The following is a 14,374-nucleotide window of genomic DNA, read 5'->3' as shown; positions in this document are numbered from 1 at the left end:
GTGAAGAAATTTCACCTACCTGAGCTCTTCTGACCTTGAGATTGGCGGGGCACATGACACACCCATTTTATAAACGGGCATGTCCATTTGATAAAGGAGGAAGAGTTCAGCTCCTCTTCTCCAAGTCCAGGGCCCTGTCTCCCCAGCGAAGGCTGTCCATGTCCCACTCTTTCCTTTGCCCACCCCCACCGCCAAACTAGAAGGTGACTGAAACAGCCCCTGCTCTGGAACCCTGGCCCATCCACTCTTGGCTTGGCTGTCTGTGAGCCTAGTGCAAATGGCAGCATCACTGTCTCCTGACACCATTCAAAGGGCCACAGGGCAGTGGGCACCTAAGGGTGGGATTTGAGGACCAGCCTGCTCCTACTTGGCACGGCAGTTACGAGGAAAACGCTTGAAATGTCCCTAATAGAGGCAGTGATTTGAATTTGTTCCCATTTTATGCCAGCTCCTGAGCCTCAGCCAGTTACTGATGTGTAAACCCACCTTTCCTACAAAGCACTGTCACAAAAGGAAAGCATTCCTTCCCTGGCAGCCGCCGTCACCACCGCCACCACCACCACCACCACCATGCCCTGGCGAGCCCTGACTACCGGTGCAGGGACTGGGGCCATCTTGGTCTGTGCCGTGAATTCTCATGCCAGTGCTAATTCCTGGGCCGTGGGCTGGTCTGAACATGCACCTTGCTCCTGGCCTCTAGCATTGCCAAACTATGTGTGTCACAAGCCAAGGACCGGATTTGGAAGTTTGTCTGCAGTTGTTTGTTTTGTAGTTATTTCAGGTCTGAGTTACTTGGGTCACATTTTTCTTGATCGGTCCCCACTGCCTTTCCAGTTCAGGAGCCGCTGTGACCTGTTGCTTCCTCTCCTTCCTGCTTCTGCAGACAGCTGCACTGTCAGAACATAAATGAAGCCAGGGTGTGCTGTGTTCACAGTGGCTTGCTCCGGAACCAAGGAGGGCATCAGGGGTCTGTGACGCACTGTCTGTGGCTGTGGAAAGCTTAGTTTTCCAGCAGAGAAACCAGAGTTTGATGGGTGACTGCAGAAGCCTAGCATTGCTATCCTCAGGAATGGATGTGGGCAGAGACAGTGCCTCTGAAGAGCCATGGTGCTGGTCATGGGGCTGAGGCGAGCCTGACGGCCATGTCAGTCTCACATACGGGGCATCAGCGTTGTGGGCGGGCTTGCTGTGCTGCAGGCCGCCGGGCCCCACCTCCAGCCTCCAACTAACTCATGGGCTGGGCGAGACCTGGAGATGTGTGTTCCTGGAGTTCCCAGGTGACGCTGAGGCCCACACTGAGCACCACTGATCTGGACAGTTGAGGGGAATGGAAGGATGCCTTTCCTGAGCGTGGAATTTCCTAAGCTCCCCAGCAAGGTGGAAAATCCCGAGTTATTCTAAAAAAGATGACCTTTCTTTCAGAAACTCATATTACTTTCAGAGTGCTCTGGTGAACCTTTGACTTTTACATTCCAGAGGCTGCATCAGGACTCTAGAGACCCAGGTGGGGTCCAAGACCCTCACTTTCTCTAAGGTTCAAAGACCACCAGCCTCCTGGTGTGGGCCAAGCTGACTGTGCCCCTCTCCCAGACCCTATAGGAAACAATGAGAGGTATGGGCTGGAGCAGGGACTACAGGTCCAGAGGGGCATGGAGACCTGCTGTTCTTTATTTTTGTTGAGGGGGAACGGAGTCTTGCTATGTCATCCAGGCTGGTCTCGAACTCCTGGGCTCAAGGGATCCTCCTGCTTCAGCTTCCCAAAGCACAGGGATTACAGGCATGAGCCGCCACGCCCAGCCAAGGTCATGGTGTTCTTAGTATCATCTACCCCAGCTCTGCTCTGCACACATGAAGCGGGGGCATCACTGGGTGGAGATTCCAGACCCAGTTCTGCCCAGGGCTGGCTACTGAGCCCACTCAGTTCCTTGACTTCCTGACAATGCAAGAGCTTTAGGAAAGAAAGGAGAAAATGGGGCTGGGCTGGGCGCAGTGGCTCACGCCTGTAATCCCAGCACTTTGGGAGGCCAAGGCAGGTAGATCACCTGAGGTCGGGAGTTTGAGACCAACCTGGCCAAAATGGTGAAATCCCGTCTCTACTAAAAATATAAAAATTAGGTGGGCGTAGTGGCAGGCACCTGTAATCCCAGCTACTTGGGAGGCTGAGGCAGGAGAATCACTTGAAGCCAGGAGGTGGAGGATGCAGTGAGCCGAGATCATGCCATTGCGCTCCAGCCTGGGCCACAAGAGCGAAACTCCGTCTCAAAAAAAAAAAGGGAAAGTGGGAAGAAAGTCTCCTTGCTCCTCTGGCTTTTTGGGTTGTTTTCCTCATTTTTTTTTTTTTTTAAGAAATAGCAGAAGATATTTTTTGGAAACATTTCCAGCTTTATCCAGAATTTTTTTATCTTTTTATTATGCTGTATGTGATCATTTCATAATCAAATCAAGTTACACATAACGTTTGTTCCTAAACCTACAGGGTCACTCCACAGAATTTCAGAGGTGTTTTTCCCTCCGTTGCTTCAACATTTCTGGAAAGTTTACATTTCCAGCCTTCTCCCACAGTTTGCCCTTTTGCTGGGTGACTGTAGCACTCTCCCAGATTCCAGAAAACCCCCAGGAGGATGCTCCTGGCCGGCCAGTCCGCTCAGCACTGCTTTGCTGGCTGGTGAAGGGGCCTGGAGGAGGCAGACCCTTCCCTGGGGAGCGCAAGGTCAGGGGTCGGATTCATACCATGGAGTGCTAGGCGAGGCCACATCTGTAATTAACTGGGAGGCGGACCTTATGTTATGGGTCCTAAGACACTTTTTCCACAGTTAACGTCTCTGAAATGAAAGGACTGAAAGTGTAGCCTGGTTTGATTGACAACAGTTTTTTCTCTTATAGTTTATACAATAAATGACTTACGATGAAGAGCATCTTAAATTCAGTAACATGCATATGGTAAGAAATGCATTTGCAATGTGTCTTCTCCCCTGAGACCTGCCCCAGATGCACTCTGACACTGGTACAGACAGCATCAGGCCAGCATGGCCCTTCTCCAGGCCCGCCTCCTGCCCCTCTAGAATTTTGTTTCTAGAATCTAGAAATAATGGAGGCCTGAAAACATGTTCAGGACCAGGAGCTCCAAAGCTGCCAGCAGGTCTCCAGCCCGCCTCTGAGCCGCCTGTGACTCCCAGGCTTCCCATCTGCCCAGCAGGGAATGTCAACAGAGGAGGGAGGAGCACAGAGGGGTGGGTGGCACATTCGTGGGGATCGGGTACCAGGGTGCCTTGAAAAACGTCAGTGGACGCCTGATGGACAGAGCTTTGATGGACCTGTCCACTGGCTTCCTCCAGGCCAGATCACCATAAGGAGAGCAGTGAACAGGGAAGCAGTTGCCCAGGGTCAAGGGTCAGGGCCCAGCTGGCATGTTCAGCCATTTGACCTTGGAGGCATTACAAACCCTTTTGCGCTTGATCTGCCTCCTCTCTAAAATGGAACCAAAATACATTTCCGCTAGACATCCCCTGGGTTGTTTGAGCCCTAAATGAGAGTGCTTGGGACTCTTATTTAGTAGTGGTAGAACCCCAAGATGGGGACCTGCTGGCAGCTTTGGAGCTCTTTGTCCCGTACAAGTTCCCAGGTTTCCATTATTTACAAACAAAATTCTGGAGGAGCAGGAAGAGACCCTGAAGGAGGGCCCTGCTGTCCCAGTGCCACCTGTACCAGCTGCAGAGTGTGTCTGGGTGAGTCTCGGGGGGAAAACACAGTTTCCAGTGTATCTCTTCCTACTGGATGTCGAGGAAACCAGGGGTTGACAAGCTACAGCTGCTGGCCTAATCTGACCCAGTTTTGTCAATAAAGTTTTATTGAAACAGCCACATCCATTTTTTATGTGCTGTCGCTGGCAGTTTTTACAGCACACGGCAGAGTCAAGAAGTTGCAACAGAAATTGTGCGGCCCTCAAAGCCTGAAATATTTACTGTTGGGCCCTTTGTAGTAAAAGCATGTGTAAACTGGAATACTGTTATTCTTGTCCCTCTGGGAGTCCCAAACCGAGTGTCACATCCAAACCACCTGGAGAGGTGGTTTTAAATGCATATTCTTGGGTATCAGGTTTACTGAATTAGAATCTTCGGAGCCAGAAACATATTTTATAGCCTCCCACCCAGATGGTCCTTTTCTAACCCAGGGTTTGGAGAACAGGTAAAGCTGCTCAAAAGAATTGTCCAGAGCAGTGTTAGGGTCGGGAATGAGCATTAAAGCATGGGGATCAGCAGCTTGTGGCTGTGTGGTACTTCGCCATTCTGACGGCCGTGGCTGTGGGAAGAGGTCTTCAGGGTGCAGGCCCCTGGCATAGGAGGACGGGGCCTAGAGAGAAGGCCGTGAAACCTGCCCCTTCATAGAAGGCTCACTGAGCTTTGGCTTCTCACAGCCATGTCCAAATCTGCCGTGAAGATATCCTTGGACTTACTCTCCAACCCCCTCTGCGAGCAAGACCAGGACCTTCTGAGCATGGTGACGGCCCTGGACACGGCCATGAAGCGGATGGACGCCTTCAACCAGGAAAAGGTGACTAGGTCTTGGTCTGGGGTGGGCAAACATGACTTCCACCCCCGGTGTGGGCCTCTGGGTGGACTGTGCGGGGAGGCCTGAGTGCCTTCCGTCTGCCCTCGGGGTTCTAAGCCCTCTGGCCTCGTGTGCTGCAATGTGCTGCAAGCCCACAGGGCTCTTTCCAGACTGTTCTGCCTCGGCTCTGCCTGATTCCTGAGGCTCCACAAGCTCGGGTCACTGACGGCAGCCCTGTTCGCCCCAGCCCCTGAGCCTTCTGTGGCCACCCACCCGGCCATCCACCCTGAGCAAGGCCAGGCCCAGGACAAGGACAGCACCCTGTGGCCCTTCAGACTTCCTAGCCCAGCAGTAGTTAGGGGCCCTGCCTTGCCTGTCGTCCTCCCCTCCCTACCAGTTTTAATGTCTTTGGGTTTTTCTTTGACAGGTGAACCAGATCCAGAAGACTGTGATCGAGCCCTTAAAAAAGTGAGTAAATGTCACCTGGGAGCCTTGGGACACTTATGGGAGAGGTAGGTCAACAACCACTTGGGAACTGAACAGGATTTCTAGCTGCCTGTCCCCAGATTCCCATGGGGCCTGACGGGAAACTGAGTGGGGACATCAGCTCTGTGACCTGTGGCCTAAGCATCCATGCTCCTGGGGGCTCCAGAGCACCCGCATGGCCCAGGTGAGCTCAGGGGACCCCTGCCACCGCCCCCCCCCCCACCCCACCCAGCAACCGCCGCTGCTCTGGTGGTCATTTGACCGCTTCCTCCTGATTGAGAGCCACTGGGCCGGGGCTTGCTGAATGGAGCTAGCAGAGATCTTGGCCAGCCCTCAGTGGACATGAGCAAGGCCTTTCATCTTGCCCCGCTGGATTGGGAGAGCAGCTGCCTGCAGCACTCAGCTTTGGAAATGTGGGGGTGGCCGCACATGGGGAGGGGCGCGGCAGCGGGGTCTGGCCCGGGAAGGTCCCCTAGCTTGTGACCTGTTGGGGTCAGGAATGCTTCTGTGAGACTCATCTTCTGTTGGGCAGGCCCTGGTCAGCGATCAGACAGGCCTATTCCCTCGGTCCCCAGGGCGGGGAACAGGCAGAGCCGTGCCTTGAAGCCGGGAATCACTTCATCTTCCCTGGCCTCTCACGAGCAGGCTGTGACCTAGAAAGCTCATGCTCGCCCAGCTGCGCTTTGTTGCCTCTTCTGCGGTGGTCCCGGGCAGTGACTTGCCAGGGCCGGGTAATGAGGCTCTGCCTAATGATCACTGGCCTGGCCCGGGGCCCAGAGGGCAATGAGGGGAGCAGTTTTTGATCCTGCAGCCCCTGGTGTTTGGGATTGCTGAGCTGTTCGTTGACTGTGCAGACCTGAAGTTTGGGGTTAAGAAAAGGCCCCCAGACCCTAGCAAGCTCTTGTTTCTACGCCAGGACCATGGAGGCTCAGAGAAGGCAGGGAGGGAAGGAACTGTGCCTCCCACTCCGGCCCTGGCCCCCCAGCCTCCCCAGAGTGGGCATCCACCACCCCCTGCCTACTGGTAACGGTGCAGCCCCAAGCCACAGGGTTGCATAGGGAGCTGGGGTGCAGAGAGAGCTCCGTGGCTATGGATTTTGGTCCTGGGCTTCAGGATAGACTGTTCAGGGCTGGTTGGGAAGGACGCAGGCTGAGCAGACCCTGCCCACAGAGGGCTCTTCTGTGCCAGGGCCACACGGGTCCCAGAGACGGACACAGAGGCTGCTACAGGCACCCATGGCTGGCAGAGTGAGGCAGGGACTCAGAGAACTGGGGAACTGACTCCCACTTCAATTTCAGTATCAACAAGGCGCCCTTGAAATCTGATTCCTGGCTTCTGAAGCCCAAATGGAGAGAAACCCCGGCCACTTCCCACCACCCTGGTGGCCCACCACCTGCCAGGAAGGTGGGGGCGTGGCAGAGGGGGCGCACATCTCCGCGGCAGATCCGCTGACCTCTGCATGAGCCCTCAGGCCTGCCTGGCTGGCTTCTCCCTGCGTCCCCACAGCTGACATATGATCTCCCCCAACCACATAAAACTGCGCAGCCTACAGCCTCCTCCCATTGGCTTCCTCTTGCCAGAAGAGAAGCTCCCAGGGACCCCAGCACCGGAAACAGGAAACTCCAGCTTTCCTGTCCTCTGATGAAGATCATGGCCACATGGCCACCCCACCGCCCCCGGCCTCCCTGCAGGGGCTCGGCCTCTAATCCCCAGTCTCTGGGCCGCATTCACATGTCGGATGGGGATGCTTTCAATTTCCCTTTCCTGGTGGGTGGAAGCTCCCGGCTGCGTGGGCACAGACCAAGGCATGGCAGGCATTCCCCACCAGTGCTGGCTGCGCCCAGCCCACCTCCCAGCCGGCCTCGCTCCCTTTCCCTCTCCTGCTCCTCTTCGCCCCTCCCATCCCCAGGGGAGTGAGTTTGATGTTGAGCCTTAGGACAGACAGGAATTGGGCAGTGATCATGGGTAATTCTTTGATCACTGGCCTGGGCCTAGCCTGGCCCCCTTCTTTGAGGATAAATGTAAAACAGACTTCAGTGGCTTACAGTCTAGTGGAAAGCCACGGCGTGTTCTCGGGTCAGCGGCCAGGCGTGGTGCAGGACCATGGAGCGGGGCGTGCTGAGTGGGCTGTCGCACCTGCCCCCAGCAGGCCTCAGAGGCTGTTTCCTCCCATGTGGAAGGAGAGAGCCAAACTGACTTCTCAGAATGGGACAGTCAGCGCCTAGGAGCGGGAGAGGTTTTGGTGGGCAGGGAGAGAGGAGGGGTGAAGTGCGCTGGGACAGCAGAGTGGAGCCTGGGTCCTGGCTTCACGCCTGGGGAGAGGCCCCCCGCCCCCGATGTGGTTGGGTAGTCAGCAGGGCCTCTGTGGGGTCCCAGGGGCATATCTGGGAGGGGCTGCCACAGGGGCCCAGCCTGTGCATGTCTCCACTTCCCCTGCCAGCACCCTGAGCCCTGACCTGAGATCCCACACAGCACCATCGCACGTCCACTGTCCACCCCGAGGCTTTGGCAAAGTCTGTTCTATTGCTAAGAAGTAGAAAACAGGGAGATGGGGCCTCAATGGGTCAGTGACCAGGGCAGATGTGACAGAGTCCTGGTCCCCCACTCTTCAATCACCTCGGCACAAGCTGCGCCCCTCCCTGACTGATGTGAGTCCCCCTGAATGTAGAAGGGTGTGACACTTGTCCCTACCCCTAGGGAATCCCAATCCCAGGACCCAACCTCCCCCCCACCGCAGTGGTAATTTATCAGCAGTCACCTCCAGTGGCCTGAGCAGCCAGAGCCTCTTGGTGACTGAGGGGTGCTGTCATGGGAAACAGGTTTTCATGGTGAAGACGTGCTCTTCCCACAGGGGTAGGAACAAGACAGATGAGGCCCTGTCCCCCTGGAGCTTGTGCGAAAGCGGACAATGCAGGTGGCCTGCAGCCACGTCTCCTGCAGAGGCAGGTGGTCTTGGTTCCAGGGGGCTGGCAGGAGCCCATGCAGCCAGGTGGCTACCTGGAGATACCACCACCCCATCCCCTGAGGAGCTCTGTAACCCAGCCTCCCTCACCCCTGCTCGGCACTCCCCTGTAGTCAGTGCTCCTGGTGGCTCTGACTCTGGCCCAGGAAATAATAAGCCCCAGCCGACAGCTGTGGGAAGGAGGCTATGAGAGTGTCGCAGGGGATGTGGGGGGTCAGGCTGCTGGAGCAACGAGCATGCGGCTCCTCCCATCCCGCGCTGTGGAAGGCGCCTTGCGCACACATGGCTTGACACTGTGATGCCCTCCTTCCTGAGGATGTGAGCTCAGGGTGGTGGGATTGAGGCCAGGGCCAGAGAGCTCTCCACCTGCTGCCTCCTGCCTGCCTCTCATCCATGCCCTGTCCCAGTGCCTGCACCCACCCGGCAGCTCCCAGGCACCCACAAGGCCCAGGCACTGGGACCATCCAAGCAGCAGGTGGCTTCTAACACAAGGATAGGGCGAGGACCGGGGTGGCTGCCGGTGGTCCCTTGGCCATTTGGGGTGGTGGGAGAGGCGGCCTGGTATCCTCTCAGGCCCAGCTGCACCTGCTGCCAGAGCACGTGCCTCTCAGCTGCCCAGGAAGGGGGCGGGGCTCCCCAGCAGCTGCAGCTCCACCACGCAGCTGCCCTGGGCAAAAGCATCAAGCCTAGCTCCTCCCAGCGGTCTCACTCCAGCCCACGCCATGGGTGACCATGCGTCCATGTCTGCTTCCCACCCTCAGTTCCGTAGTGCTGAGGGGCCTGCGTTCTCTGCACAGTGCTGGGAGGCCCATGGCTTCTGCCCAGCAAGTCGGTCAGATGCTGGTTTGATTACTGTCTAAGGGCACAGGTGAGGATTCAGGGTGCTTTGGTGGCTTCACCCACTTAGCACCTTGTTAGGGAGTTAGTTACGGACACTGTTGAGGTAGAGGCTTCACGTTAGTAGCCTGTCTTGGGGAATAAGCCCTTTGTTTCATCAAAATCTGCCCCTGGGTCTGTGACTTAGTTTGGGGCATTTAATGCTTTGGTAAAGTTTATATCCACTTATTCTCTGGCAAAACTGTTACCTCAAATGGACACCTGATTTGTGAGGCTTTTTAAAACCAGGCCGGCCGCGATGGCTTATGCCTGTAATCCCAGCACTTTGGGAGGCCGAGGCGGGTGGATCACCCAAGGTCAGGAGTTGAAGACCAGCCTGGCCAACATGGTGAAACCCCGTCTCTCCTAAAAATACAAAAATTAGCTGGGCATAGTGGCGCACGCCTGTAATCCCAGCTCCTTGGGAGGCTGAGGCATGAGAATCACTGGAACCCGGGAGGCAGAGGCTGCAGTGAGCAGAGATCACACCACTGCACTCCAGCCTGGGTGAGAGAGCAAGACTCTCTCTAAACCAGATTCTTGGTCATGCCCTTTGAGAGGCAGATCTGGGAAGTCCTGCTCCGTGTGGTGCCTGAGCTCCTGGAACCTGACAGTGAGTCTCTGAGCGCCTGTGAGAGGCTGACCCAAGCTTCAGTGACTGCCTCCTGCCCTCGTCTTTCCTCCTCTCTGGGTTCCCATAAAAACCTCCAGGAGGAACCACCTCTTCTGGTCCTGGGTCACCTCCGAATGGCCACAGAGTCACGAGCTCCCTGGGCTGCACAGCCAGATCCCGGGCGCTCAGGGTCTCTGGCTTGCCTGGTAGACGCCCCCTGCCATCGTGCCGAGGGCCAGCCCTCTAGCAGCAGCAGCAGCGAGAGCCTTAGGAGAGCACTGCTCTGGTCACTAGAGGCCACGTGGGTCCCAAAGATGAGGCCCGTGTGGACCTGCAGCACCACGACATCCACCGCTGCTCTCTCTGGGGCCCCTCTTCTGAGTCTCCCATGCGGTCCCTTCTAGTCACAGTGGGGTAGTAGGAGGTCCTCGGGCCATTTTACTGAAGCGGCTGGTTGGCACTTTGGCTGTTCCAGTGGCAGAACCATAGGATTTCTGCTGCTTTCGTGTTGCCAAGGAGCCCTTGAAGGAGAAGATGCCCTGGGCCAGGACGGAGTTCAGATTTCAGTTCTGCCACCTGCCAGTGGCACTGTGAGGGCTGGAAAGGGTGCCAGACAGAGAACATGGACACCTGTGTTGTCTTCTAGACCTTTTCTGCCCAATGGTGACCTTGGATGAGTCATAGGTCATCTCTCTGTCCTCAGTTTCCCTCCTTTTTAAAAGTGAGGTCTTGGCCAGATGACTTCAAGGCACCTTCCCCACAATCCTCTAGTGCATTGTGTGATAAAGCTCACAGGAGGTGGGGATCAGGGCACCTTTCATTCCTGGGCCACCCTGTGCTGCCGGACTCCCGGGACCTGGCCCACAGCCCCGCCCCCTCTCATTTGCCCTCACCCCACGACATTGTCCGCTTTCGCACAAGCTCCGGGGGACAGGGCCTCATCTGTCTTGTTCACGGTGAACTCCCCAAGACCTAGAGCAGGGTCTGGCACTTAGTTAGGTGCTCAGGGCACATTTATGGAAAAGTGAGTGCTGACCAGGCTGCCCCTCCAAGAGCGGGCCCATCTCCAGCCAGCTTGTCCCACAGGTTCGGCAGTGTCTTCCCGAGCCTCAACATGGCGGTGAAGCGGCGGGAACAGGCCTTGCAGGACTACAGGAGGCTGCAGGCCAAGGTGGAGAAGTATGAGGAAAAGGAGAAGACGGGGCCAGTGCTGGCCAAGCTCCACCAGGTACCAGGGGAGACAGGCGGGCAGGGGCTGGACAGATGGGCAACTGTGGCCACCTGTGGTAAGTCCCTCCCTTCACCTGGGGACACCAGGACCAAGACACCAGCCGTCCCCACCCCACCCATCCCATATCCCACACCCAGCAGTGAGACAGAGCTTTGACAGCCAGGGTCTTGTTCCCTAGGCGCGAGAGGAGCTGCGGCCTGTGCGGGAGGACTTCGAGGCCAAGAACAGGCAGCTGCTGGAGGAGATGCCGCGCTTCTACGGCAGCCGCCTTGACTACTTCCAGCCCAGCTTTGAGTCCCTCATCCGAGCACAGGTGAGGCCCAGACGCTCTTCCTCTGGGTGGACATAGCTCATGCCACTCCCTGTTACCCACGCTGGAAGGGTGGCTTAGCCATTCTCCACAACAGGGCACCCACCCCAGGCACGGCCCCGAAGGAATTCATTCCAGTACCAGAGTCCCCGGCTCGGCGACTTGGGAACCCTGTCCACTGCTAGAGTCCTCACGTTGCTCTGGTGAATCCCAGAGCAGGCATGGCCGAGGTTCCCTTTTGTCCGGCAGTTCCTCCCTGGATCTCTCTGCATTTCACTCTGAGTAGCCCCTCTGCCCCACACCCTCAGGTGTGCAGGTTCTTGACCTGGGGTGGTGCTGAGGAGAAAGGGATCTGGAGAGTGGAGGCCTATTCTGAGGACTCAGCTCCCCTCCCCTACACCCTGAGCCAGTCTTCTTTTTAGCAGGAAACGGCAGGAGTCCTGCCTTGGAGCCACTAGGGAAGGGGTGCCAGAGCCCTGGGGAGAGCCACACTCAGGGCTGCTGCTAGGGCCCTGGGGTGGAAAGGCAGGCCTGGAGGCATGGGGGCGCCACTGGGGGTCAGACACAGGCCAGGCCCCAGTGTCCCCTTCCACTCGGGGATGGGAGGACACGGAGTGGCAACACCTGTGGCTCCCACGCTTCTCACCCTCCTCCATCTTCAAGCCTTTAGCAAGGATTGTTCCCCCAACTGGCAAAATAGAAAAGGGTGGGCACCCATGCCAGAAGCGGGTCCCTTCCACACAGGACCCTGTTGATGGCTCGTACTCAGCGACAGCCTCAGTACCCCAACACCCTTAGCAGCCATCTGCGCCAGGTCCCTGAGCCGCAGACTGCGCCACCTGAGTGGGCATTTGGCGCCCTCCAGTGGCCGTTCCCTACCGGCCCCGCAGTCACAGCCACGAAGCCCTGGCCCGCACACCCACCCTGCCGGGCCGAAGTCAGGGTGGCCACCCACCCCAATCAGGACGCCTGAGCAGGGTTCATGCTAGGGCTGGGCCTTGTCAGTGACTCACGTACTTGGGCCTGTGCCATCTGTAGGCAGCATGAGACCTAGAGCCTTCTGCAGGAGGGGTGGGGACTTCTCCCGACACTTGCTCCTGCAGTGAGGGCTCCCTTCAGCCGCCCCATTGGGTTCACGGGAGACCTGGCCCTGCCCCTTCCTTCCTATCACCTAGGTGCTGCCCTACACCCTCCCTCCTGTTGCTCACAGGAGGAAGCCACAGGGTGCCAGGCTCTCGCATGCCCAGGTTGGAGCAGATGGGAGGCCAGGGATGCCCTGTAACCAGGCAGCACTTCTGGGGGCTGTTGACTGCCTCCTGGGCCCCAGCCTCCTCCTCACCCGCCCGGCTGCCATTAGTCATGGAGAAGTGAGCATCCCCGGTGACTCAGAGCGCAGTGGCTTGGGCAGGGTGGGGCGGGTAGGGCAGCCCACCCCCAGCCCAGAGGTGACAGCAGTGTTGAGACCAGCTCACTTTAGCTCCCCGTCGGCCAGCAGAAATCTCACCTCAGGAGTGTCAGCCGTGGGTCCCTGCCCCACCTGGCATTTCCCACAAGGTCCCCTTAGTGTCTAGAGCTCCTCCTTGTGTCTAGAGTGCAAAGCGTGGAAGCTTTCAGGAAACTGCATGTGTTCATTGGGTCATGAGATAGAAACTGAGGCAGAAGTGGCCCCTGTTGTCTGTGGAAAAGCCCCTGGTCCTCAGCCATCTGTGAGAACTGACAGGCCTCCCCATTCCTCCACCTGCCCCACCCTCATCCCTGTGTCCCTTCCCACCCCGGTTCTGGTGCCTCCCTAGAGGGACCCTGGCAGTGAACCTGGCCTCTGAGCTGTCCCCTTGGCCACACAGCTTGGGCCATGAGCAAGGGTGGGATGCAAGTTGGGAGGGAATGGAAGGCTAGACGGGCATCCCTTCCCGCCTGTGCTTCTAAAGCTGGCTTAGGGCTTTGGGAGCCACCAGTCTACCGTACCCTCTTTCTGCCATGGACAAAAGCCGTGGGTTCTCCCCTAGCTTACAAAAAGCAGTAAAACTCGTCATGGTGCCCAACATCCCACAGTTGCCCTAGGAGGCCCGTGCCTTCCTGCACCTGCTGCTGGGGAAACCAGGCGCCCAAAGCAGGGGCACCTCCACCTGCAGCCACTGAGGCCCTGTTGCTCCCCGGCTCGTTTTGGTTCAGTCTTAGCTAGAGCCTTTCCATGCCCTGCACATTCCCAAAGGCACACTGCTACACAGCTCCAGAGGGGTGAGGGCAGGGGGTAGCAGAGGAGTGTGAGCCTCTCGCCCTCTGAAGCACATGGTTTTCTGGAGCCAGCATGTGCCAACCCGCCGCCTCCCCCAGGTTGTGTACTACTCGGAAATGCACAAGATCTTTGGAGACCTGACCCAGCAGCTTGACCAGCCAGGCCACTCCGATGAGCAGCGGGAGCGGGAGAACGAGGCCAAACTCAGTGAGCTCCGGGCCCTCTCCATTGTGGCCGATGACTGAATCCCCGTCACTCTTGGACAACTCCTGTGACACGGTCAGCCTCGCTCGTCCTTGCCCTTCTCAGGGCTAACTGCTCCTCTCACAAGGCTGGGGACAGAGGTGGCCCTGGTTCACTTGCCGGCCCTTTGCAATGAATGACTCTTCCTGAGCCTGGCACCAGGATCCCTAGACAGGCCGCTGTCTCCCCACTCACAGCCCCAGCAGGTAAGCAGTGTAGACAAACCCTTGGGGCTTTTTTATTTGGAGAACCGTCCAGCATGCATCCTGGCCCATGGCCTGAGCAAGCTGCAGCCCTTCTGAAGCCGTGGGCTTTGTCAGCTCAGTTGGGGGTCTTAGCCCTGCATGCATTGTGGGCATCAAATCTACCTCCAAAAGACCCATCCTGGGGAGCCCTCTGGCCCCTCGTTGCCTTTTCACTTAAAAGCCTCTTTTTTCTGGGAGAGGCCCTGAACCCTGCCCAGGAGAGCTGTTCCTCCACCCTGGCAGGCCCTCAGCCAGCTTCCTAGCAAGACAAAAGCTACCCTCGTGACTTTGGGACCCAAGTCGTTGGGGTTCCCGAGGTCACTGAGAACTGTTACCTCGGGACCTCAAACTGTCAGTGGAACTGTCCCACCACACAGAATGTCCCACAAGAATTCGCATGTCTCAAAGCAAAAACAGTGGGTTTGTGTCTCACCTGAGTATTTGGAATTTTATTTTTTCAAGTAAAGTTTTCAATGAAATGTCCACATGGTATTGTTATAACTTAGGGCGAGCAGGGGAAATTCCTCTTCCAGGGCCTGCTGCCCTCCGCTGAGCAGCAGCACCCTCCAGCAGGCAGCCCAGCACACAGGGGTCTGTGTGCGCCTCCCCGGCCCTGCCCCACCT

The 14,374-nt window shown here is 57.4% G+C and overlaps 1 protein-coding gene across 5 annotated transcripts in view; it reads left to right on the top strand.

The window, feature by feature from the left end:
- BIN3 (bridging integrator 3) overlaps positions 1-14,233 on the top strand; it is a 49,019-nt gene extending 34,786 nt beyond the window's left edge. For 3 of the 5 annotated variants that reach the window (XM_028852458.2, XM_077943218.1, XM_015144965.3), the window contains 5 exons: positions 4,415-4,551; positions 4,976-5,016; positions 10,572-10,713; positions 10,895-11,029; positions 13,361-14,233. In XM_028852458.2, the coding sequence (XP_028708291.2) occupies positions 4,415-4,551; positions 4,976-5,016; positions 10,572-10,713; positions 10,895-11,029; positions 13,361-13,507 (602 nt within the window). In that variant the 3' untranslated portion in view covers positions 13,508-14,233. Of the gene's footprint in view, positions 1-4,385; positions 4,552-4,975; positions 5,017-10,571; positions 10,714-10,894; positions 11,030-12,236; positions 12,394-13,360 lie in introns of all 5 variants that reach the window. The other 2 variants (XR_013397142.1, XM_077943219.1) reach the window with 2 other exon arrangements.
- The last annotated feature ends 141 nt before the right edge of the window (positions 14,234-14,374 follow it).

The sequence above is a fragment of the Macaca mulatta genome, chromosome 8, assembly GCF_049350105.2.
Source record: "Macaca mulatta isolate MMU2019108-1 chromosome 8, T2T-MMU8v2.0, whole genome shotgun sequence".
In the NCBI taxonomy this organism is placed as follows: domain Eukaryota; kingdom Metazoa; phylum Chordata; class Mammalia; order Primates; family Cercopithecidae; genus Macaca; species Macaca mulatta.
This window is presented reverse-complemented; position numbering and strand designations above follow the sequence as displayed.